Source organism: Labeo rohita, chromosome 19 (genome assembly GCF_022985175.1).
Source record: "Labeo rohita strain BAU-BD-2019 chromosome 19, IGBB_LRoh.1.0, whole genome shotgun sequence".
NCBI lineage: Eukaryota > Metazoa > Chordata > Actinopteri > Cypriniformes > Cyprinidae > Labeo > Labeo rohita.
In genome coordinates this window covers 15325159-15351788 of record NC_066887.1, presented here as the reverse complement: position 1 = coordinate 15351788, position 26630 = coordinate 15325159, and the positions used below count along the sequence as shown (strand labels likewise).

Below are 26630 nucleotides of genomic sequence, written 5' to 3'. Positions count from 1 at the left end.
ATCCCAAGATCAAAGAGCTGAGAAAGAGCAGGAGAGGGGAGAGAGAGACTGAATCTCAGCTCTCCTCTGAGGTTTGAAACACACTCACAGAGTGCACTCAGTGAGTTGTGTGCATATGGACGTGAGGTGCTAACTGGGTGATAATTCAATTCTAGCGATGTATTTTTCATTGCTTTTGGGAACTTGTGGAGTCTATACTTGGATTACTCCTGAGACCACATATGTCAGAGCACAACAAAACATTCAAAACATTCAGGACAACCAACACTCTGCCAACATCACACAGTTTGAAGGCCTAGGATGAAACTGACATGGATGGTCATAGTTTTGGGTAAAACCATTTCTAAAAACAACATCCCTTAAAATCTTGAAGGCAAAAGAATCACAACAACCGAGCACTTTTTTGAGGTTTTGTTTAAGCGAAACCTCAAACCACACTAAATTTTGTTTGGCTATTTCTAGGCCTATGCCCAGTTATCCAAATAAACCAGAATTACCCACAATGCATTAATCGCTCCTCAGAGATGATGGTCACACTTAGAGGGGGCTGGGAATCAGTGAGGGAGCTGGTGGTTTAATTTCAGCCAGAGATGAATGACAGCTAAATCCAACCTCAGCAATCTCACACCAACCCACCCCCAATATCCCAACTGTGAGACCTTCATAAAACAGTGGGTTTAACATTATAATTAACATTAGGCTTAACATTATAATCATTCATTTTACTATATTCTGCAATAAAAAAAACTGTAGGCTAACCAATTCTACAACCGTTTCCTTTTAGGAGACCATCAAACGAGTGGCAGAGGCTTTCTCACAGAGCTGACATTTCCTTTGACCTCTCAGAGCAAAGTCACGTGGGTGTACAGCGGATGAACCAGTGTACAGGGGACAAATAAGGGAAGCCACACATTAAACAATACAATGCCTCCACAAAAAGACAGAAATTATGAGTCAACCACAGGAATAGCTTTTGTTACCATTCAGGCAGCTGCTTAACTGGATCAGAAGAGTTAAATGTCATTTTCAGGCATAAAGAAGTGCAATCAACAGCAAATGAATCAGACACTTCAGTTAGAAATCTGAAGGAGATAAGAGGGGGGCAATAACTTGGGCAGTGTTTCAACAGGCAATGTGAAGTACTTAGTACGGCAGAAATAAAAACACAGGAAATAATAGGCACTACTCAAGAGCCAGCTGTGTACCTCATATAAACAAACACACGCACACAAAGCAAAAACCATCCATTCACAATCAGTTAAAATCAGACAAGGAGAGGATGTTTCAATGAGGAACAAAAAAATGTATTTGTTAACTGATTTTGATATACCTACACACACAACAAAAAATAATGTCTTATAATGACAGTAGGAAAGCACAATGTATCACCATATTCCTATAAAAAGGTATAACAAGCTTAATGTAAATTTGAAAATGTAGCAAAGATGACACACACAACTATTCTAATCATTCAAATTCATTATATTAAAGAGATAGTTCACCCAAAAATGAAAAATTACCCCATGATTTACTCACCCTCAAGCCATCTTAGGTGTATATGATTTTTTTTCCTTCAGACAAATACCATCGGAATTATATTAAAAAATGTCCTGGCTCTTTCGAGCTTCATAATGGCAGTGAAGTCCAATAAAGTGCATCCATCCATCAAAAAAAGTACTCCACATAGCTCTGGGGGGATAATAAGTGCCTTCTGAAGTGAAGGGATGTGTTTGTGTAAGAAAAATATCCATATTTAAAATTTTATGAACTGTAATCTTTAGCTTCTGCTAACTGTCGTACACGCATTCATGAGAAAGTGGCGTTCCAGCGGATGATGCAGGACGTAGCCGAATGTGGTAATAAACACAGAAGCGCAGAGGAGAGAGCAAAACCAAGCACCGGTCATGAATTAGAAGTACCTGTACAAAATGAGGATTTGCAAAGAAAAGTTTCGATATAAACCAAGAGGAGACTGGTTTTCTTTTACTGTAAACAAAACTTGGTTCTCGTGAGACTAGCATATTCTCACCAGACCTTACGCACCACCAACATCCTATGTCATCTGCTGGAATGCCACATTGTGAAAAAAGTACCATGAATTTAATGGTAAAAGACTGTAAAAATTCTACAGCCACATCTTGTTAAATGATTTAACTGTAAATTCCCCTACTATATACGATGAAAGACTGTATTGGACATTGGATGTAATTTTACGGTAGTATACCATTTTTTGAAGTAAAAATGTACAATTTACAGTGAATAACCATAAAGTGACATTCCCAGAATTCCCTGCATTACATTTAAAATTTGATGTTTTTGTTGAAATAAATATTTATTTATATTTATATTATTTAATATTATTTTAGTTTCATATGTGTTACCATGATGGTGTTTAGTGTTTGTGTGAATGACACTGCGCATCTTCTAAATATATGCTTGTGAGGGATTTTGGTTCATCGTGTGACTTTCTCATCACCACCTGCTTTTGGTGGTTATCAAGTATATTACTAAGAAAACAGATTTTAGTACTTCAGTATCTTGGTTAACATTACATCAGTTAATGAAATTACGATACTTAAATGTAAATTTAAGTTTAAACTGTAAAACCTAAAACATTGCTACCATATTTTTTATGGTAAAATTCCGGCAACCACAGCTGTTGTTTTTTACCATAAATTTTACATGTTTTTTTTACAGTGCACTCTCTCAAGAACATGCGTACTACAGTTAGCAGAAGCAAGAGATTACAGTTTATAAAGTTTTAAACGTTAATATTTTTTTATACAAATGGATTGATTCACTTCAGAAGGCCTTTATTAACCCCTGTTAAGCTGTGTTGAGTAATTTTTATGATGGATAGATGCACTTTATTGGACTTCGAAATCTCAACACCCATTCACTGGTATTATAAAACTTGGAAAAGCAAGGACATTTTTTAATATAACTGTGATTATATTCATCTGAAAGAAAAATGTCATATCATAGAGTCAGTCAGGGTAATTTTCATTTTTGGGTGAACTACCCCTTTAAGGATTTTCGTGCATAACCTGTTACTACTAGAGTTGCACAGAATAGACTGTGACATTCACCAAAAGAAGGATCCAAAGAGCCTTCTCACACAGATCAATCCAACACAGATTCTCACCCACACACACACACACACACACACATAAAAAGGAATTTCCAAACTGCATCTATAGCAGGACACCTGCTGTTCCAGTCACACTATGAATGTGGTGGGAGGAAACAGGGATCACCTTCTGTCACCCTGCTGAGTTCTGCTGATTCTGCACAGTTTTTTCACTGTTCTTTTTGCTTATTTCCCTTTTTAATGAGGCTGAACTTCAAAGGACAGAAATGGACGGCTGATTGAGCTACGATTGTTTGCTTGTTTGTTTTATGTTAGATTTTTTTCTTCAAAATTGGCTTTTAGATTCTCCACGGTTCTCTTCTCTGACAATGAGAGATCTGATGTAGTATGTAGACATGTAGACTTCATTTTTCCTGAGCTGTCCGTGCTGTTCCATTAAAATGAAGGACAGCTGGAATTGTAGTCGGTGGCATGGAGAGAACCGAAGGCGAAAAGAAGGGCTGTGTTATTGTGTCCCACTGTAATGAGAGCGGCGAACACTTCATCACTCACGCACCGACTCTCCCACCGCACTGGATGATGGGTGTTTAGTGAGCGCGCTCCACTTCTCTCTACTGATTGCTCCCTCTATGTACAAAACATTTATAACAAGCTTCTTTATTATTTTGTCCATGTTATGTCAAGAAAGGGTCTGACTGAAATAGCATTGCAATCCCATCACTGCGAATTTAACCATCCGTATTACACCACAATGTTCTTTTCCAACAAGTATGTCCATAACTGGCTGACCTCGTTCTTGTTTCGAAGTGCTTCCTTTATTTATTTATTTATTGCAAAATGCAGTGTATGTCATGAGGAGCAACAAAAATAAAAATAAAAATAGCCTCTTACAAAATGAATAGTACATATGTGTGTGTTTGTGTATCATGTTACACTGTTATTTTATTATATTGTATTTATTTATATACTAAAAATAAAATCACCCATTTATTTCAGTAATTTCTAGGGAAGCCTATTTCCCCCACTGAATTAAAAAATAAATAAATAAAAAAATTTTAAAAAAGGTTATTGCGAATTTTTATCGCACAATTCAAACTCACAATTGTGAGTTATAAATTCAGAAATGCAAGTTATAAACTCAAGGTTCTGAGAAATTAAGTCAGAATTCTGAGATTTAAAAACTAGCAATTCTAAATTTGTTTAGACTTTTTTCTCACAATTGCAAGCTTATGGCTTGCAATTTGACTTTTTTTAATGCAATTCTGACTTTTTTCTCAGAATTGTGAGATATAAACACGCAATTGCGAGTTATAAAGTCCAGTTTTGAGGGGGAAAAAAGATTATGTTCTCAGAATTGTGAGTTTATATCTCACAATTCTGATTTAACTTGCAACTGCGTAAAGATAAAAGATAAAAACTTTATTTCTCACATTACTTTTTCAGAATTGCGACTTTATTTCTCAAAATTGTGAGTTTATTTCTCAGAATTGCAAGTTTATATCTCACAATTCTTACTTAATAACTCACAATGGCCTGTTATTAAGTTAGAATTGCGAGATATAAACTTGATTTTTCAGATTGTTACTTTTTTCATTATTGCAAATTTATTTCTCAGAATTATGACTTTATTTCTCAGAAGTGCAAGTTTATATCTCACAATTCTTACCTAATAACTCACAACTGCATGTTATAAAGACAGAATTGAGAGATAAAACCTTTATTTCTCAGACTTGACTCGCAATTGCGTGTTATAAAGTCAGAATTGCAAGATAAAAACTATTTCTCACATTACTTTTTTTTAGAATTGCAACTTTATTTCTCAAAATTGCGAGTTTATTTCTCAGAATTGCAGGTTTACATCTCACAATTTTGATTTAATAACTCACATTTGCATGTTATAAAGTCATAATTGCAAAATATAAACCTAATTTCTTATAATTGTTACTTTTTTTTAGAATTGTGACTATTTCTCAGAATTGCGAGTTCATTTTTCACTAGTGCAAGTTTGTCATTGCAATTCTGACTTTATACCTCTTAATTGCAAGTTTATATAGCACAATTCTGAAAAAAAGTCAGAATTGCAAGATTTAAACTTGCAACTCTGAGAAAAAAGTCAGAATTACGAATTTATATCTTGTAATTTTGACTTTATTTCTCAGAATTGTTTTTTTTTTTCCCTCAGAATTGCGACTTTATTTGTCAAAATTGCACATTTATATCTCACAAATCTGACTTTATAACTCAATTGCGAGTTGCAAGAAAAAAAAATCAGAATTGTGAGAAAAAGTCACAATTACTTATTTTTTATTTTTTATTCAGTAGCGAAAACGGGTTTCCATATATATATATATATATATATATATATATATATATATATATATATATATATATATATATATATATATATATATATATATATGTGTAAATGGCCTGTTTTCTATTACATGTGTCAGGTTGGCTCATTTGGGGCTAACAAACACTACCCAGTAACTCATCTCATCCTTCTTCCTTTTATTATTAGACTATTATACTCACACAATAACTCACAGCTGACTGCAAATAGCACATGTGGCATAACCAAAAACTAGTCAAGACAACTATCATGTCAGCCAGCACATGTGTGTGTAATTCTCCATCATATGCATTAATCACCTCAATCTAACATTGCAGTCATCCTGTGCCTCTTTACAACCTTCAAATCTGTCTGCCCTACAGCTGGCAAGGAGCACTATGTAGTGTGACTTGCATCTCTCAAACACAAACACTTCCTGAATGCTGATGATCAGATCTGGAGAGACTCATCTAGTGCTACTCTTGAGGAAATGTGGAGGGAGTAGAGCTTAACAACAACACAGTTGAGCAATCAAGCTCCTGAATGGACTGAAGCCAACTCGCCGCATGCCATGACTGATTATACTCGGGGAAAAAGAGCTTGATAACAAAATTCACTCAGCAGATGTAATTCAGTGACAACAAAGCTGACATTTTAGTGTGTGTAATGATAAATCTCATTGACTGATCTGTGAAAGAACGCAAAGTCAAAACAAAACCCGACTGCTTTTTTGTTCAAAGAGCATGAGAGAAAGTAATGCAAAACAATTACCTTTGTTATGTTTGCATGGACGTTTAACAGATAACAAACTACAGCACTTTAAAGATAAAAGCACTATACAGACCATGGTGATTTTCCATTTACCAGTCCTGACAGTAAACAATCAACTGGGGCGTAACTTTACACAAGAATGGACGGCTGAGCTGAACAACCTTGATAGATGGACGTCAACCTCAATTCGTACACATATGCCTTGCATTTCCCTATTTGTCAGAACATAACATCAGATTTCATCAAACCCCTTCCATCGCCTCGTTGACAACTGACACCGAAACACGTCTCATTTCAGTAGTTTCTTGGAAACTTTTCCAGACAACATCTGCAGCAAAACAACATCCAATATGGAATAGAGGGTGACTGCAGAAGGACTGGTGGGGAAATGAAGTGGAAAGGCAGATGTCTGCAGAGGACAGCAAAAAAAAAAAAAAAAAAGAAAGAGACAGATGGAGAAGGTGCATGGCACTGGCATCCAAATGCACTGGCTACACATCTAACAGAGTTATTAGCAAAATCATTCTCAGACTATAATCAGTCCTGTGACAAACCAGTTCCTATTTATTTTCCTCAGATTCATGAAAAGGGAACATCAGACACCCATTTCCCACAAGTTGCTATGATTCTTTAGGGTCTTCATGAAATGTCACCAACATACTTTGGCTAAAATACCTCAATGGTATTTTTGTATCAGGTTTGTGCAAAACTTTTGCGATATTTTATAAATGTTGATAAACAACCTATTGCAAATTGATGGCATTAATGCATCTTATGCAACTAAAACGTATTTTTTTCTCTGGCGATAAATCCTGGTGACGGTTGTGGGTAGGTTTACGTATACTGCAGCTGCTGCACTAGCCATTACTTTTAATCGAAGGAGACGTATGCATGTATCTTTAGTGAATCAGCATGGAAAGCCACTTCTGAAATGTGGTATAAACACCAGCACTGACTAGGGTGGCCACGATCAGCTCTGGTCGCTGTGTCAGAGCCGTAATGCAGGGTAAATAAGGGGATATCCATGCATTAAAGGAGAAGTCCACTTCCAGAACAACAATTTACAAATAATTTACTCACCCCTTGTCATCCAAGAAGTTCATGCCTTTCTGTCTTCAGTCGTAAAGAAATGCTTTTTGAGGAAAGCATTTCAGGATTTTTCTTCATATAATGGACTTGATTTTTGCCCTGATTTTGAACTTCCAAAATGTAGTTTAAATGCAGCTTCAAAGGGCTCTAACTGATACCAACCAAGGAAGAAGGGTCTTATCTAGCGAAACGATCTGTCATTTTTTTCGAAAAATAAAAATTTGTATACTTTTTAAGCACAAAAGCTTGTGTAGCACAGGTTCTGGAATGAACATTCACGATGCTACGAATTAGTGATGGGTCGTCCTTGAACGATTCATTCATTTCGAACAAATCTTTAATGTGACTCGGGAAGAACGAGTTGTCTCGGGGAGTGATTCGTTCATTCGTTCGTTTGTGCATGTGCAGCATCCTATTAGGTTAACCCAAAGACTCAAGAGATGAACTAATCAATTACTTTTTCTGGCTCACACTGCATTGGTTGAGCTTAAACCCGAAAACTTGTCAGATAAGAGGTGAAGTGAGCTAATCATAGACTAAAGACCCAGGTAAACAATGAATTAATCTTTTCTGTTTCTAATAGCATTATAGTTTTGTCTTGTTTGTAGTGTGATCAGCGTTTGTGTAAGCAGTAGATGTATTAGGGAAGTAACATGTAACATTCTAATAATATTTTGATTCTAAAATGAACAAAATGACTTGAAAAAAGATTTGTTCATTTTGACTCAAAGGTCCAAGTCAGTAAAATGATCCAAACTTCCCATCACTACTACGAATCACGTCTAAGTTCAGAGTTTCTTTACGACTGAAGACAGAAAGACATGAACATCTTGGATGACAAGGGGGTGAGTAAATTATTTGTAAATTGTTGATCTGGAAATGGACTTCTCCTTTAATGGCAAGGAAAGCACCTTATACTTCAGAGCGGTGTTTCTTGGAGGTTAAAGTACATTAAAGATTGACTTTTACGTATGGCAGGTGACCTGTAAATGGAGAAAAAGAGTTTCCATTGCAGTCTTGCGATATTTTCCTTTTTTCAATTGCCTGAAAGGCCACCTCACGCAAGCATAGAAACTTTTTTTTTTTTTTGCGACATGGGAGTTTTTGCGAAATTGACATGATTCCATTAGGTGTATTTTCAATTGCAATTTCAATATGCGCAATATTAATTTGCTAACTCCACCCCTCTCTTACATTTTTTGTGTATTTGGTGGCGCGTTACCATCAAAAACAAAACTAATCTACTGCGTTCTCAGTATCTATGATGTCGGGAGAAAATGAAGACACTTATGTTCACTTTTACATCCAACTACAAAACACCTGCATTGCTTATGAGACATTTTTGTCGCTACAGTTGCTCAAGCGTTGAGAAAATGGAGGACAGCGTACAACTGGCTGAGGGCTGAAATATGCTAATGCGGGACACTCTGTCAGTGGTTGTGGGCGGGGTTTGAGCAGTATGATGTCATATTGCCCAGAAAATCAAAACAGTGTGATAATTGAGGTTTTTGGGGATTAAAAAAAAGTGCATGGAATTGTATCATTTGTATAGGTTGGTTGTGTCCATACACTGCTAATATATTTATATGTAAACACCATGTAGAAGTAAATTTTGCATCTTATGTCCCTTTTAAAATTCCATATAAAAGGCTAGTCTGTCAAGAACATAGCAACATTTGATGTCAATGTCACAAATTAAATTTACGACCTGGCAAACTAAAGAAAGGTTATGTGCTTATGTACTGTTATGTGCTTGACAGGACAGATTGAACTGTGCAATTAGATAACAGTAGAGACCAAATCTAAAACGTCCAGTATTAGCTGTAAAAACTGCTTCTTTTTTGCTGTTGTAAGTTTTTTGAGGAAAACATTCCAGGATTTTTCTCTATATAGCGGACTCAATGGTGCTTAACAGATTGAAAGTTAAAAATGCAGTTTCAGTGCAGCTTCAAACAGCTCTACAGGATCCCAGCTGAGAAATAAGGGTCTTTTCTAGGGAAACGATTGGTTATTTTCTACAAAAAATGACAATTTATGTACTTTTTAACCTCAAATGCAAACTGGAGAAAGGTACCCTGTTATGTGCCTGACAGGACAGATTGAACTGTGCAATTAGATAACAGTAGAGACCAAATCTAAAACGTCCAATATTAGCTGTAAAAACTGCTTCTTTTTTGCTGTTGGATGCTTTAGAAGCACTATAAAATGATCTGAAGCACAGCTACTCCATGTTGTGAGTGGAAAACACTCTAGTAAAGCATATTTAACAGGACAATTGTGAGTCATGAATCATCCATGGGCTGCTCTGTGTGCTGCCACAGCTGCGGATGAGCCATTGGACATTGTAAACAATCCCAAATAGCATCATACACAATGCTGCATAACTATATTATGAGAATATTACGGAACCATCCATGTGTGCCTATGGGAAAAATGATCAATTACATATACTCAACCCTGTATAGACATAACCATTTCCAGTATTATTATTTTGCAATGCAAACACAGTATACATTAAGGGCGTAGTTCAATAGGCTATAATTTACAAATCTTCTTAGGATGCTCTAAATAATGTTTTGAATAGCCTAATCTATAATCCATCAAGCGTCCATGTATGAGTAATGCTAGATTTAGTCTAAAGCCTTGCCGTTTAGATTATTGTAAACAGTCTCTTTGTTGCACAGACTATTTTTCTATCTCCTATACTTTAAAGATAACATCTTTAGAGACTGAACATTATATTTAACATGCAATATAAACAACACAAGTACAGTGTGTGTGTGTGTGTGCGTGTATGTGTCAAAGCATTGGCATGACATACATAAAGATTAGGAGTTAGTTGGATTACTGTGAATAAGTAAACCATTTGAAATATTAACAGACATTTTGCGCCAATTTTCCACCAAATTTACTTGTCAAGACACATTCATCTCTCATAAGCAATCACATACTGACTGCATTATATGGAGGAGTTTGCACAGTAGATGTGATTGAAGCAATATCATCCTTGAACACTTGCAGTACTGTCACGTGAGGCTCTCAAGATTCTCAAGTTGTGCTGAGGTATTTAGTTTCAAGCTGATGGTCTCACACAATCATTTTACAAACACTTACATTAGAGAGCTTCACTTTCAGGACACTTTCTGCCACTGAATACAAAATAAGCAACAAAGCCAACGGGGTAGGTTGTGTGTAATGGTGCATTGTGGGAAAACGGAAGTCTGGGGGCAGTTCCATCAGGGAGTATGGCTGAGTGCTCGCCGTAACTATGATGAATTGAGGGTCCCTGGTAACTCACTTACAGTAAGCCCTGCAGACCTGGCCATGAAAAATGACATGGATAAAATGTTCTCTCCCACTTCACCAATGTTTGTCTTCTCGCTTTTATTTCCCAGAAAATGATCTATTTTAAGCTCCCAAAAGAAGAGCAAACAGAAATATCTCTAGTAGGTTATTAAAACATCATGGGGGAAAAAAAACAAATAAGTGATAAGTGATAAGAAAAATTGATTTTTGTTTGTTTGTTTGTTTTTGAGTAGATTTCACGGAATTTTGGCAGAGCTCCACTTGTAAGAACTGCCCAAATTTCAATCCCAGTATTTTGTTGCAGCCATGCATTGATTAGAGTGGAGTGGATATGTGTATGCATAAAAATAAATAAATAAACTATGTGAAAATAAGAATGAAAGTGTGTGGATATGAAAATAAAGGTGTTGAGTGGGTGGCAGAATAAGTAGATATTTGACAAGCTGCCATTTGAGTGGAGAGATGCTAACCTTTCCACATCAACATACTGCTACTTCCGCCAATGTGTCATGCATTTCATATTTTTTCTTTCTTGTGAATTGTAAAGACTTGATTGAGGTTGAAAGGTTAAAAAAAACACTGCTTGAACTGTGTTTTAAAAGTAAAATAAATGTAGTAATTATGCAAGCCTACACAAATGCTTACACATTTTTGGATGATCAGATAGTTAGGAAAGGATTTTGTCCAGTTCACATTCACACTCTATGCTCACACACAAACTGAAAGGACTCTGTAACACTCAACATTTTCATACAGTCAGATAGCTTGATACTTAACAGCTACTTGGCATTCGATCTAAATGCTTTTTGGACTCTAAAAGGTCAAGTCAGATTACAGTTAGCTGATTAGAAGGACAGGAAAGTCTCACTTATGCTCAAACGCACGTATTACACTCAGCTTATTACACACATCAGACTCCTAGTGGTAAAACAGGCAGAAATCAAAAGTCTACTTCTGCTCTTTACAAATGTGAAAGCAAGACCAAAGAAGCAAAATTGCAAAATTACTATAACCCAGTTGTGAACACAATATATTATACAAACATATATGTGACCCTGGACCACAAAACCAGTCATAAGGGTCAATTTTTTGAAAGTAAGATTTATACATCATCTGAATAAATAAGCTTTCCTTTGATGTATGTATGTTAGGATAGGACAATATTTGGATACAACTATTTAGACTATTTGATCTAGAAGGGTGCAAAGAAAATCTAAATATTGCAAAAAGTTGTCCAAATTAAGTTCTTAGCAATGCATATTACTAATCAAAAATTAAGTTTTGATTTATTTACGGCAGGAAATTTACAAAATATCTGATAATTTACTGACCCCCGTGTCATCCAAGATGTTAATGTCTTTCTTCAGTCGCAAAGAAATTAATTTTTTTGAGGAAAATATTCCAGGATTTTTCTCTATATAGTGGACTTCAATGGGGACCAACAGATGCAACTAAGAATGCAGTGTCAGTGCAGCTTCAAACGGCTCTACAGAATCCCAGCTGAGGAATAAGGGTCTTATCTTGGGAAACGATCAGTTATTTTCTACAAAAAAATGACAATTTATGTACTTTTTAACCTCAAATGCTTGTCTTGTCTAGCTCTGTGATGCACATGCGTACTCTGTGCACTCCGGGTCAAGGTATGTCGAAAAACTCCCATCTCATTTTCTCCTCTAACTTCAAAATCATCGTACATTGCTGAAAAAGTACAGACCCAGTGTTTACATGTTTACAATGTGCAAAGAAGGTCAAACACCCTTTACAAAAAAAGCTAAAATTTTGAAGTTGGAGGAGAAAATGAGATGAGATTTTCAGCATACCATAACTCTCTTGAACTGTAGTGCACAGAGTATGCATGCGCATCACAGAGCTAGACAAGACGAGCATTTGTGTATAGTGTATAAATATAATTTTTTTTTTTTAGAAAATGGCAGATCGTTTTGCTAGATATGACCCTTATTCCTCGACTGGGACCGTGTAGAGTCCTTTGAAGCTGCATTGAAATTTTTAACCTTCAATCCGTTGAACACCACTGAAGTTCACTCTAAAAATCCTGAAATGTTTTCCTCAAAAAAACGTCTTTGTGACTGAAGAAAGAAAGACATGAATATCTTGGATGACATGAGGGTGAGTAAATGATCAGGAAATTTATATTCTGGAAGTGGAGTAATCTGGTTTTGTGGTCCAGGGTCGCATATTTGTGTGTGCATGTTAATTCATTGCAAACGGTTGTGTGAGTATTGTTAATGAAGAAATTTTCATTCATCCATAGGGATTTTTTTGTCTGCCACTATAATTAAAATCTAAACCTTGAGGTTACCTATCAGAGAGGTATTATTTAGTTTCTGCTACAGTGCCAACTTGCGCCGCCCATGCCAAAAGCTGCAGGTGTTTCATTGTGTGCGAAGCAGCGATCATCTGCTCAAATGCGTTTATCCAAGCGCGCTGTGAAAATGTAGCCCACCACCAAAGAATCAACCAAGATGACAAACAGTCTTTTTGTGCTTGTTTATTCTCCATCTTTCACGCCCGTATCCACCAGGTTCTCTCCTATTAGCGTCTGCAGAGCAGATCTAGAGCCGGAGCTCAGCTGCTGCATGGCTCAACCTGTCTGCTATTTATATCTCCATCAGAAAAGTCGCTATGCAATAAAGTATGGCACTGCTCAGCTCAGCTCCTCAGAGACAAGCTTGGCACTCAAGCAAGTGTCTAAGACATAACATAGTAGTGAGCAAGTGACATACACACTGTAACTCAACCCATAATCTCAAACACAACTTTCTTTAATAGGAAATGCATTTGGATGGGAGAATAAAGACACAAATTGGCTCTTTTCATAGAAAGGCCTTCTATGGGTGGCATTGGACAGGAAGTGTATGACTCAGGTGTTGATTTAAAGCGGTTTAGCATAATGAGTGCAATCCCTTTGCACGTTTCGGGAAAGCTAAGCGGCCTATTACAGGAACGTGAGCTGTAATGAGTGAGAGAGGAGAAAAGCATCAGGAACAAACTGTGTTACTCCGCTAATGTGTTTAGTACTGTCATCAGTTACAAGATTATCTGACTAAGTCTGAAATCAAAGGGCATTTCTTGAGTTAATTTTCGAAATCATCATCAGTATCATTGGTGTTATGGACTAAATGCAACGTCTGATGAATACAAATTTGTCAGTGGACAAAAAAAAGCAGAAGCTGCCGTCTCAGCATCTTCTGCCAGAAAGCTGCCTTTAGATATGAAAAAAGGGTTTGCACCACACACCCAGGTAATTACAACCGCTCCCCCACGCACAGGCAGGCAGCAATCCATTCTTAGCAAACTAATGAGGTGCGCAAGTGCAAGCATGCATGTGTGAGCAAAAGAAAAGGGAAAGAGAGAAGGGGGCAAGTGGAACAAATCACACTGTCAGTCTGTCTTTTGTCATCTTTTGGCGAGCACTCATCAGGATTCTCCCCTCGCTCTCCAGGACCGAAGAAGAAAAGAGCGAGGGAGCACACAGATGCTAACCTAAAGCAACAAACGACAGCGGGAAGAGATGACCTAGCGCAAAACTGCTAGGGCTGAGAACATTGATACGCACAATTAAAGAGGAGAAGCGTTGAAAATGGCAAAAACCATAAGACAGCTAAACAGCCATGTGACAAGGCGGACCATTCTGGTAGGTGGCACTTGTCAGGCAGGTTGTTGTGAGCAGCTGGACCCGTACTCAAGTAAAGTACCCAGACAAGCAGCAGCAATTTGGTACTTGATGAATCTGAAAGTGAACTCCATTTCATCCCTCCTCGTAATGGTTGCGTCTAACTCCGCACGCGAAAATCAGGCTGATGGTTGGGCATAATTACAGCTTGATCGCCTAGGGAATGTTTGCACACTTCCATATGTTTTCCTCCTCTATTTTTCTCCATGATTAGCCATATCAGAGGACACTGAGGAAGCCGAGATGCACATGAATGCATTCTCTCTAGGATCCAAAGGCCTAAAGAGAGTCTTGTTGCGCAGTCCTCAGGTGGCGTATTTGGTATTAAAGTCTGACTGAGTTAAAATGTTTGAATTAACCGCTTGACACTTCGACTTCTGTCGCCGATAGATCCCCTATGTTCTCCCGCACTGACATGCCCTTCCAAGACCCTTTTAACCACAGGGTCAAAGGTTGACCTAAAGAAAAGAATGCTGAAGGAGAAGGTGAAAGGTGTTGAAAGAAGAAAACAGAAGGGTGGACATTAGTGAATGGGGCTGTAAAGGCAGATTCACACATTCTAAGGAAATAAAAGGCGTCTCATCTGCTGGACTGGATGGGCGGGGTGAATGGGGGAAGGGTCCTGCCGGACTCAATAGCTTCCTCCCGCATACACGCCACCACTAGGCACAATGCTGACCAGGGAGAGAGTTCAACCCTGTCGATTAAGATCAGCATGTATGTGTTTTTTCAGGCAGCTGTAGGGCAGGGAATGGCCCACATAGAGGCCCTGGAGAGTGACGGTCATGCAGAGGTAAACCTCTGGAAGAGAAAGCAATACAGTGTGCAGAGCAGCACTGAAACTTGAGACTGTTCGCAAAAAACTCTACAAAATGAAGTTGTGATCCCAATATGGCCTTCACAGCAATGGTGTTAAAAAGGGGTACTGTTTACAGTGTAAGATTGTAAGATACAAGGCAATAAACTGGGCCAGACTCTTCCCCAGAGTTGTTGAATACAGCCTCACAGCCCTGAAAATAGGGACATGTAAAAACAAACTGCACTGTCAAATCCTTCAGGACTGAAATAAATTATAGATGATTGACAGCTTGCAGGTTTCCTTCCACTCTTAGAGTCTAAAATTAAAGAATTTCTTGCTGCTGTGCCTTTCAGAAACACCCCCTTTGAATGTGAAATGAGCAGCCTTCTGGCGACCCAAATGGTTGTTGATATCTAAATATGGTGGGCATATTTGTTGATGATGTATTAATTTGTCTAACGAGCAAAGTCATTCTGTAGCCTAGTTTCGATAAAACTGAAGAGGATGTTTTGAGAACTAAAAGTTACAGTGTCTTGCATATCTCAAAAGACCATGCAAAGTGCTGCCACAGAACAAATTCAGGTTTCTGCCACCCTTCTCCATCTAGGACAATCCAAGGGGAACTACAGGGAATGTTTTTCTTACAATAAGCTCTCTGCTGACTGGTGAACATCAGCCTTTGTACTGATGCACACTGCCAGGGCCATTTGTCATAGCCACAAAATTTATTGTGCGCTCATCAAAAAACGGATTTGGTCCCATATGAGCCTTGCAGATAGACTAACACTGTTGTACAAGTCTCTTCGCTTTGCTGCCCCTACATATCAAAACACTACAAATACTGAGTCAATTATTGGAGAACTCTGAAAACAAAGAAAGAATAACAACAACGGGAGGAGATAGATGCTTTCAACAAAACCTTGAGGACTGTATAACTGGCCTTGCTTGGGATTTTGAGGCTGAGCACTTGCCAGACACCTGAGTTCAGTTTTAGGACTTCCCATGTATGGGAAATGCAAAAGCGAGACTCTGCTGAATGTAGGTTAACTTGCTTCAGCCAATCTGCTTGTCCTCCCTCACCCCATGTTTAATCTCCTGCACTCAGTCACAGTAGTGGGGGCAGGATACTGCACCACATTACCATGATATTCCCAGTACCACTAGAAAACTACACTAAACAAGCAGATTGACGTCAAGACATGCTAGAATAAAAGTAACAGTCATTTTGCCAGACAGAACAGCATTAAAATGTAACACTTCTCCTTGAACCCTCACATCATTTGAGTTGTCAAATAAACAGCGGATGCTTTATAAGAATCCTCTTAAAAGAATCTTCACCCGATCCATAGATCTATTGAACACCTAGTTCTCCAGATTTGCACCCCACACATTGATCAGGGTCATTCTGAGTTACCAGAGAGTTCAGAATTCACCATTGATCCTGCTGGATCTCAATCCTGTCGTGCAGCTGTGCATTGATCAACTCCAGCAGGACACCAGCGGCCCCACTGCACCCTCTTCATTGATCCAGAGAATCTCCATCCATTCCCGCCTGAGACCCTGGCCAAATGACCCATCGATCTCTGGCCAGTCCAGAGGAACCATTTCAGCATCCCAGTTCGTCCTACCCCTCCCCATCCCAACGTGCACCCGAAACAGACTCACCCCCTTCAGCTTATTCCAACCCCCCACTTCCACTGCTGGTGACGTCCCATACATGACAAATCTGCACCTCGATACTACCCCCAAAACCTATTAACACTCACTAAACACGCTGAGGAAAAGACACCTGCTCTACATTCCACCAATCACATATCTTAACCAGAGTATGACTCTGCAGGTACTTCAGACATCTCCAATATTCACCTACCAATATTCACCAGTATTCTCAAAACAACCTACTAGCTGTTTTGAGCTTTTCAAAAGCTCACTACTTATTCACGGCCGTAATTGCATACTAATCAAGTTCATGCTTCCTTTAGAAAATCAATCATGCCTCTTATCTTGGACGATGTACTATGGGGGCAACACATCTTATAAAAGTGTGGTGGGTTACCAGTGAATCGAAGACCATCCCACACATTCTGAAATATCAAGCACTCTTCAGCAACAGCATATTCTCTGACAAGAACTAAGTGCCTAGATATACCATTACCTATTAAAAGTAACCTCCAATGAATGTACTTTCACTGGGACAATCTAATTTTGACTCTGGCATCAATGTCTCATCACAAGTCTGTCTCTGAGCACAACAGAACACAGATTTTCAGCATAGACTTGTGCTTAGAAAAAACAGCCATACCTGTTTGCCAGATGTAGGTGGGTTTTGTGTTAGCGACTGTTTGCGTCTGGATATCCCGAAGCCCAAAAAAGAGCAGAGCTACTCTGAAGAGGGTGGCAAGAGCCCCTGCTGAAGTGCCCCCTCTTCCTGCCGCCCTGCTGGCCAGCCCCATGGCTTCAGCCCGGCTAGATAGATCCACACGGCTCAAGTCTGGCCAAACAGACCCGCACGATACACACACACTCAGCAGGAGATGTATGCACGAGAAGATGCGGCACAGGGGAAAGTGTGCCTGCTATTGTCCCTCTCACTCTTCTGTACGCGGTTCCTCCAGGAAAGGGTAATCCACTTGTCTCTCTTTTTCTCCACTAACTCTTCTATTTTCCCTCCTTTTATTTCTTCTTCACTGTGTTCTCTGGGTCAGTGGAGAAGAATGAGGTCTGAGTGGAGGAGAAAAAATAAAAAAGCCAGAGGAACAATAGATCCCTCAGCTCAGCGCGCTGCTTGTGCGGCTACTGCGTCCTGGCTCAGCCTGGCTGATACAGCACCTCCCATTCCCCCCTCCTCTCTCTCTTTCTCTCGCTCGCACTCACCCGTACAGTCTCGCTCTCCTTTACTAATCCAGCATCCACCTGCAATCACTCTCTGTTATCACTTTGCCCTGCTATCAAGGGTTGCGCTATTCTTCACGCAATAGGGAACCGGGGTAGGTGCCGGGGGCCGAGGTAAGAAGCACATGCACCATTGTGGTGGGTGTGTGTTGATTTGGGATTGGTTTCTAGATGCGGAGACACCAGAATCACTTGTGCCAGCTGGGACTAAAAGCTATAAAGAGATGCAAAGGAAAGATATCGCTGTGAGTGTGAAAGAGAACCGAGAGAAAGGGAAAAGGTAAAGGAAGGGGGGTCCGAATCCGGGGATAGTAAGAGAGAGAGGAAGGCAAAAAACAACCAAATGAGAGTAGTAAAACCCCTCATGAATATTTAATGTGAGCTCACTCTGACCTTGATGACATTCAAACCATAGAAGGGGTGCAGTGTTATGAGTGTTATGAGATACTGTCTCCACAGTCATTACAGAAACAGACTGGGGAATCACACCTTTCCATAAACGTTAGGAGTCTAGGTCGTCAATCTATTATGACCAAATTGAAGGAACTGCTGTATAAAGAGAATTATAGGGAGATTTAAAAAGATGAACTCTGCATATGAATATGCCTACTTTCTTGTTATAAGTGAAAAGCACTACGTCAAATGAGTAGTATGTCAGAAAATGCGGAAATAATCAAACAACAGGAAAATACCCATTGTCATAAGTATTCCAACTATATTTGTACTACACAAATGCATACTTACAGAATGTTGTTATGATATTAAAATGTATTAAAAGCTCAAGAAGCTTTTGCAACAAAATCATGCTGGCATACATGACATATGGGAATCATCAAACTTTTTGACGTCAAAAAATAAACCACCAAATAAACTGCCAACATGCCAGTAAACGTGTGCGTAATGCTAATGAGCAAACATATAAATAGACCAGTTGGTAATGTTTACATGAGCATACACATTTTTATCTTAGTAAACATGCTTGCTAAATAAAGTAAACACACTAAAACTTTAAACAAGGCTAGATATTTGCTTATTTAAGCTTATTTTCTACAATGCAAGAAACAAATGTATTTACCTAGACCTTTCTTTCTTTCTTTCTCAACAACAGTTCCTAATGTGCGATATGCACTCGCCCCTTTATATTCAGTCCTGGATAATGTCCGCTGGAGTCATTTCACAGTGATTAGGGTAATGAAGGACAATGCTCACCCCCTGCTAACCACCAACACAGAGAGCAAACCATGGAACAAATTAGCCAAGCTGTAGCATTAACAGACAGCAAGCACTCTGACCGGCCCCTACCAAATACACATGCACACACATGCGCGCACACACCCATTCATATAACTTGGCATGGGGCCAAAATAAAAGCATATGTCAACTTCATATACAATGGCAATACGTCAAAACAAATGTAACGGAATGACTGTGCAGAATACCCAGCCATTTAAATGGCCACTGAATACTGTGTTTATCTGACTGACATGAAAGACAAGATATTGTTGAATAAAGTCATTATTTTTGTTTTTGTGCACACAAAAAGTATTCTTGTAGCTTCATAAAATTACGGTTGAACCACCAATGTCACATGGACTATTTTAATGATGTCCTTACTACCTTCCTGGGCCTTGAGCGTGATATTTGCATTGCTGTCTATGCAGGGTCAGAAAGCTCTCAGATTTCATCAAAAGTATCTTTTCATCGAAGATGAACAAAGGTCTTACAGGTTTGGAATGACATGAGGGTGAGTAATTAATGACATAATTTTCATTCTTTGGTGAACTATCCTTTTAAATCCAAAATGAAAACCCTAATAATCAACACAGAAATCTTGGGAAAATGACAAAGCTTAGTTCTGAAGGTCGGGTGGGCTGCAGGGGTTGGTGGCTAAGCTTAAGGTGGCCAAAAGCCAGGGCTGATTTACCTGGACCTGATCCAGATACTGTAAATACTCAGTTAATTTGTAGGGACAACATGACACCACTGTGGGCGGATTTGTCATTTAGCAGGCCTGTTTCATTCAAAGCATTTTACAACAGGGTTGAATGCCCTGTTTAAGTGCACAGTGGCAATACTTAAAAGAGTTAGTTCACCCAAAAATGAAAAATTTTGTCATTATTTACTCATCTTAATGTTTATCCAAACTCGTAAGACCTTCGTTCATCTTTGGAACACAAATTAAGATATTTCTGTTAAGAAATCCAAGAGCTTTTTGACGCTGCATAAACAGCAACACAACCACCAAATTCAAGGCCCAGAAAGGTAGTAAGGACATCATTAAAATAGTCCATGTGACATCAGTGGTTCTACCTTAATTTTATGAAGCTACGAGAATACTTTTTGTGTGCAAAGAAAACAAAATTAACTTTATTCAACAATTTCTTCTCTTCAGTGTCAGTGTTCACAAGAGTACCACTAGTACCACGCCTTGTGTACTCTTGTGAACTCTCATGAGTAATTTTATTCTCATAACTTCAAAATATCACGGTGGAACCACTGGTGTCACATGGACAATTTTAACAATGTCCTTGCTACCTTTCTGGGCCTAGAACGTGTCAGTTGCGCCACTGGCTATGCAGGATCCGAAAGCTTTTGGATTTCATCAAAAATATTTTAATTTCTTTTCTGAACATAAAGGAAGGTCCTGAGGGTGAGTAATTAATAACAGAATTTTAATTTTTGGGTGAACTATCACCCTGCTTTCAGTAACTCTATTAATAGTGAATCCTTTTAAACCAGCAACCTTAGTGATGCAGGCCACAAGGCTAGCGCTATCTTCAAGTAATGTTAATGATCCTATCCATCCCCTTCCCCGGTTTATGTGAGATACACTGAAGAAGCCAAGAGAGAAAGACAGCTCTGATTAGTGACAATCAGCTGGGTGGGATTACAGATAGAGCTGGCCTTCTTAAAGAGTCAAAACAGACAGTGCTTAACTCAGTGATAAAGCCATGCTGTCTCAACCATGGACACAAATACACATGCAAACATACCACACGCACACGCACACACAAGTCTAAAGCACAGCATGGGAGACACCGATATCCACCGCTGCTGTACCTTAATACTAGAGCTCAGCTAAAGAGAAGAGGAGGGGGGTAAACGGGGGTGGGGAGGAACAGATTGAGAGGAACAAAGCAAAGCTTTTGAGGGCAAAAGAGTATAGCAGAAACAGGGATAGAAAGGAAACAGACCAGGGAAAGAGACAGATGGGCAGAAAAAAAGAGGGAAATTGAGAATGAAAAAGTGTGTAGGAGAGGCTGTGTTTTTTCTTTGCTTTTGTAGAGACGGAGCTTTATAATGAGGAGCGATGTGAGCGTTGTGTGGGGCGTGATGAATGGCAGTACAGGCGTACGGTCTGCCACAGCACTTCCCTCTGATCATACCTGATTATTGTGTGTGTAGGAACACGTTCAAGTGAGTGCCTTATAGAAGATAATTCAGCACCAGCAGGCCTGCACAATTAAGCAAACAAAAGCAAAACACGTTATCATGAAACAGGTGCTTATGCAGAACATGCTTACGGCGCAAACAATGTGTGAGAAACACACGCTACAATTAGTCTACCTCAGCACAATTACACTCCACGCGGAAACACTAAACATGGAATGATTAACAGAATTATACATAAAATGCATAATGCTGACTAGGGATGCACCAATATGGAGACTTTCAAAAATGTGACCCTGGACCACAAAACCAGTCATAAGTAGCACAGGTATATTTGTAGCAATAGCCAACAATACATTGTATGGGTCAAAACGATAGATTTTTCCGTTTATGCCAAAAATCATTAGGATGTTAAGCAAAGATCATGTTCCACAAAGATATTTTGTAACTCTTCTACCGTAAATGTATCAAAACTGAATTTTTGATTAGTAATATGCATTGCAACTTCATTTAGACAACTTTAAAGGCGATTTTCTCAATATTTTTTTTTTTTGTACCCTGAGATCCCAGATTTTGAAATAGTTGTATCTCAGCCAAATATTGTCCTATCCTAACAAACCATACATCCATGGCTTATTTATTTAGCTTTCAGATGATGTATAAATCTCAATTAAACAAAAAAAAAATAATAATAATAATTAATGACTGGTTTTGTGGTCCAGGGTCACAAAGACCAATAATACTTAGTGTATTTTGAAGCCGATAACCAATATATTGACATATATTACATATCAATCTACATATTAAAAAAAAATTAAATCTCCCTGTTTTTATTTATTTGTTTGGTTGGTTTTGTTTTCCAAAATGTCAGATGACACTGAATTGTTTAAACAATTAATTTGAAATTATTTATTTTATTATAATTTATTTAAAATGTACTTTTTTTTCTTGAGGCCACAAGTCCACAAGAGAAAATAATAGTTGATTTGATATTTTATAAAAATTACTCTGTTATAAAAGTTTACTTGATTCTTAATACTGTGTTGTTACCTGAATGATCCACAGCTGTTTTTTGTTTGTTTGCTTTTTTTGTTTATGTTTAGTGATAGTTGTTCATGAGTTCCTTGTTTGTCCTGAACTGTTAAACTGCCTGCTATTCTATAGAAAAATCCTTCAGGTCCCACAAATTCTTTGGTTTTTCAGCATTGTTGTGTTTTTGAAACCTTTCCAGCAGTGACTGTATGATTTAGAGATCCATCTTTTCACACTGAGGACAACTGAGGGACTCATATGCAACTATTACAGAAGGTTCAAACGCTCACTGATGCTCCAGAGGAAACACAATGCATTAAGAGCTAGGGGTGAAAACTTTTGAAATTTTTCTTATTTTGCCCAAACATCATATTTTTTCATTTAGTACTGACATTCAGAAGCTACATGTTTCCCAGAAGACAAAATAAGTTCAATTTACCCTGATCTTCAAATTCAAAAAGTTTTCACCCCCTGCTATTAATACATTGTGTTTCTTTCTGAAGCATCAGTGAGTGTTTGACCCTTCTGTAATGTAGATGTAGATTTCTATCACTTAAAAAGTGAAATTGAATTTAACCATTACACAGCTGGCTCATAGTATAATTGGGTCAGGGGGCCCTCTTGCTCTGGGGGGTAACGTCTGTATTAATGTGCCAAGTTGCTAAAGCTAAGCCCATGGACCATACTACTTGGCTGAAGAATTGTTTATTCAAATTAATATTAATAAACTTAATGATTTATTGAAACATTACTGACTTTTATCATATTGCCGATGCCAGTTTTCTAAAAGTATGTTATTTCAGCATGAAAAAGGTGCTTTGTTCTGTACGACTTCATGTAGTTACGACATCAAACTAAAAAAGAAAAAAAATATCCACTCTCAAAGCTCCTGAGTGTACACAACTTTGTTGAAAATCTCCTCAAAACGTTAAATACACAGCAATTTACAGCTAGTAAGTTCCCTGAAGCAATGGAGTAATGGAGCGATAGCTCTCTGTGCACCTGCCAGCATTGCCCTGGGCAGCAGTCAGCACGCGGTCACGTGGATGAGCGAGTGGAATAATCGACAACACTAGTCTGCAGTGAAGCCTCATTAAGAGAGAGGACAAAAGAAGTGACGGCGTACTAGTCAGGTGTGAAGTGTCTCCCACAGGACTCTAATGGCTGTGTCTTTTCTTCAAAAAGTGAACAGACAGACGCTGTTACTGCAGCTTTCCCGGCACCACATACCCGCACTGATGCCAAACACCTGCATTTGATAAACACATTACCCACCAACCCCAATACTCTTTATAACTTCATCTACACAATAAATGCTTATCCTTGGTCATTTCATTTTTTATCTCCATTCTTTGGCCACAGAGCGCCAGATGAGACTATGAGGCTATCAAACATATGACCATTTAGATGGCGTCACAAGGCTGAATGACTGAGTTGTGTAGAAAGCCATACCAGTAAATGGGCTTGACAAAGCCAATATTCCTCATTTAGGGAGAAATGCTCGGTCTGGAGGAGGGTTGCTGCAGTAAACAACAGTGTTTGAATGCACAGACTGCACTTTCTTAATGGACACATTTGCTACTGATGGTTATTATGGTGATTTCAATGATCACTAGGTAAGAGCCAGTGTACTGGGCAGTGTATAGGTTAACAGTAAGGCGATAAGCAACATTAAGCAACGCAGATAAAGAAAACAGTCATCTGGACCATTACCTTAAGAGATCTTCACATTGTTGTGGAGACCTACTGTGAGTGCAATCATCAACACAGTATATCAAGGTAGTATAACAGTTACATTTTTTTAATTACATCCAGATTACTTTGCCTTTGTAATGGCAGCCAGTTTCCACCACTGAATAAAAATAAAGTTAATGTGACTTTTTATCTCACAATTCTGAATGAGAAATAAAGGCAGAATTCCAAGATAAATACTGACAATTCTGATTTTTTTTCAAGCAATTGTGAGTTTATATCTCAGAATTCTGACACTTTTTTTTTACATAATTCTTTTTTCTCATAATTGTGTGATATTAACTCTCAATTATAAGAAACAAAGTAAGAATTCTGAGATGAAAACTTTTTTTTTCTCACGAATGCTAGTTTGTATATTGCAATTCTGACGTTTTTCACGCAGTTCTGACTTATTTTTTCACAGAATTGTGAGATATAAACTCACAGCTGCAAGTTATAAGTCAGAACTGCAAGCTATAAACTCACAACTCTGACTTTTTTTCTTGCGAATGCAAGTTCGTATCTCACAATTCTGACTTTTTTACACGCAATTGTGAGTTTATATCTCGGAATCCATTTTTTCATGCAATTCTGACTTTTTTCGCAGAACAGTTTGATATGAGCTATTGTTAGAAATAAAGTCATAATTCCAAGATAAAAACTCACAATTCTGACTTTTCTTTTTCTTTTTTTTCTTTTTCTTCTTTTTTTCGCAAATGCGAGTTTGTATTTTTTTCTCACAATTTGGACTTTTTTCTCACAATTGTAAATTTATATCTCAGAATTCTGACTTTTTTCATGCAGTTCTGACTTTTTTTGCGTAATTGTAGGATATAAACTTGAAACTGCAAGTTATAAAGTCAGAATTGCAAGATAGAAACTTTTTTCTTGTGAATGCAAGTTTGTATCTTGCAATTCTGACTTTTTTTACATGCAATTCTGAATTTATTCAACTCACAATTGTGAGAAATAAAGTCATAATTCCGAAGTCAGAAGTCGAATTTTGTAGAATTGTGTTTCATCTCGTTTTTATCTCGGAATATTGACCTTTTTCAAGCAGTACATAGAATTGTGAGATATAAACTCGCCAATCTGACTTTTTTTCTCAGAATTGTGTGATATAAACTGATATAATTCTGTTCCTCAGAATTGTAAGTATATGTCTCACAATTATGACTTTATAACTCGTTTACTGTTCATAATTGCAAGGAAAAAAAGTCAGAATTGTAAGATGAAAAGTTGCAATTACCTTTTTTCATTTTCATTCAGTGGCATAAACAGGCTTCTATACTTTTATCTAATGCTTACTTAAAATGAAAAAAAAAACAATTACTGAAAAAATTACTTTGAAACTATTTTCACTCAGAAACTGCAAGTAAAATTTACAAATAATTACAAAAAAAACCCTCACAAGTAACACATTGAATTAAATGAATATTATGTAAATTTACAACTTTGAAAAACCATTTTATTTTACAGAGCACTAATCATTTAATAATAGTGTTAAATGAAATCTTCAGCTAAACTCAAGATGACAAAAATGAATAGCATTTTTTTCATACTGTACATTATAATCTTGTGATGCCTTAATTCACCTGTATCATCTAAAATTATGAATTTATTTATTTTATTAACATTCATTTAAATACCATAGAATTTTAACGTCAGCCATTTACCTAGTATTGGCCAAAACACAAATAATTCTCAGTTTATCGTATCAGCTAGAATTGAATTTAAATATCGGTGCATCCCTAACATCCATTCATCCATACGCTTACAAATTTGTGCCTGTACGTGTGAAGTAATTTGGCTTGAAGTCTGCCGCATCCAAATCTAAGTGGAGCAGACAGGTTTGGCACCGCACACAACAGACCCTTTCCAGTGTTTTTGTTTTGGAGAAAGAGCTCAGTGTCTGACTCATTTTTCAAACCTTCCAGAACAGCTGGAGGGGGGGGCAGAGGGAAGGGGGGACCAACCAGTGAAGTGGGAGGGGCATTGCCTAGCCAAGCTGATCCAATTTAAATATGCAAATGCTATCGGAGTTGGAAGAGGAAATTGGAAGACAAGTGCAGAACAAAAAAGCAAGAACAGAAAAAACAATGTCTAATGCAATTAAACATTTAGCATTGTTTAGCCTTCAATTAAAGTGATAATTAAACGCCTCTACACTTTGGCCAAGCTACAAGAGACACATAAGAGGGGTCTGTTGATTCACTCTTCAAATCATCCGTCTCCATTTAAAAGGTACCTGAGGGGATAGCACCCACAAAACATTGCAAATCGCAGCGGTAGTCTGCATATGATGATGTTATAGTGGAAAACTGACATTTTTGTTGTTTCCTCACCCTCATGTCATTTCTAATTCCACTGCAGAACATAAAAGATGATATTTTAAAGATTTTGTTTGTCTTTACATTAAAAGAGGGATCCTAAACAACACTAGACTCCACTAAACTCACCAACAATAAATTTCATTGTATGGACAAAAAACACAAGTCATACA

At 37.9% G+C, this 26630-nt stretch overlaps 1 protein-coding gene across 2 annotated transcripts in view; it reads right to left on the bottom strand.

Moving 5' to 3' along the window:
• thsd7aa (thrombospondin, type I, domain containing 7Aa) overlaps positions 1–17880 on the bottom strand; it is a 151082-nt gene extending 133202 nt beyond the window's left edge. For both annotated transcript variants that reach the window (XM_051136946.1, XM_051136947.1), the window contains exon 1: positions 17385–17880. In XM_051136946.1, coding sequence (XP_050992903.1) covers positions 17385–17535 — 151 coding nt within the window. In that variant the 5' untranslated portion in view covers positions 17536–17880. The remainder of the gene's footprint in view (positions 1–17384) is intronic.
• Positions 17881–26630: the final 8750 nt, after the last annotated feature.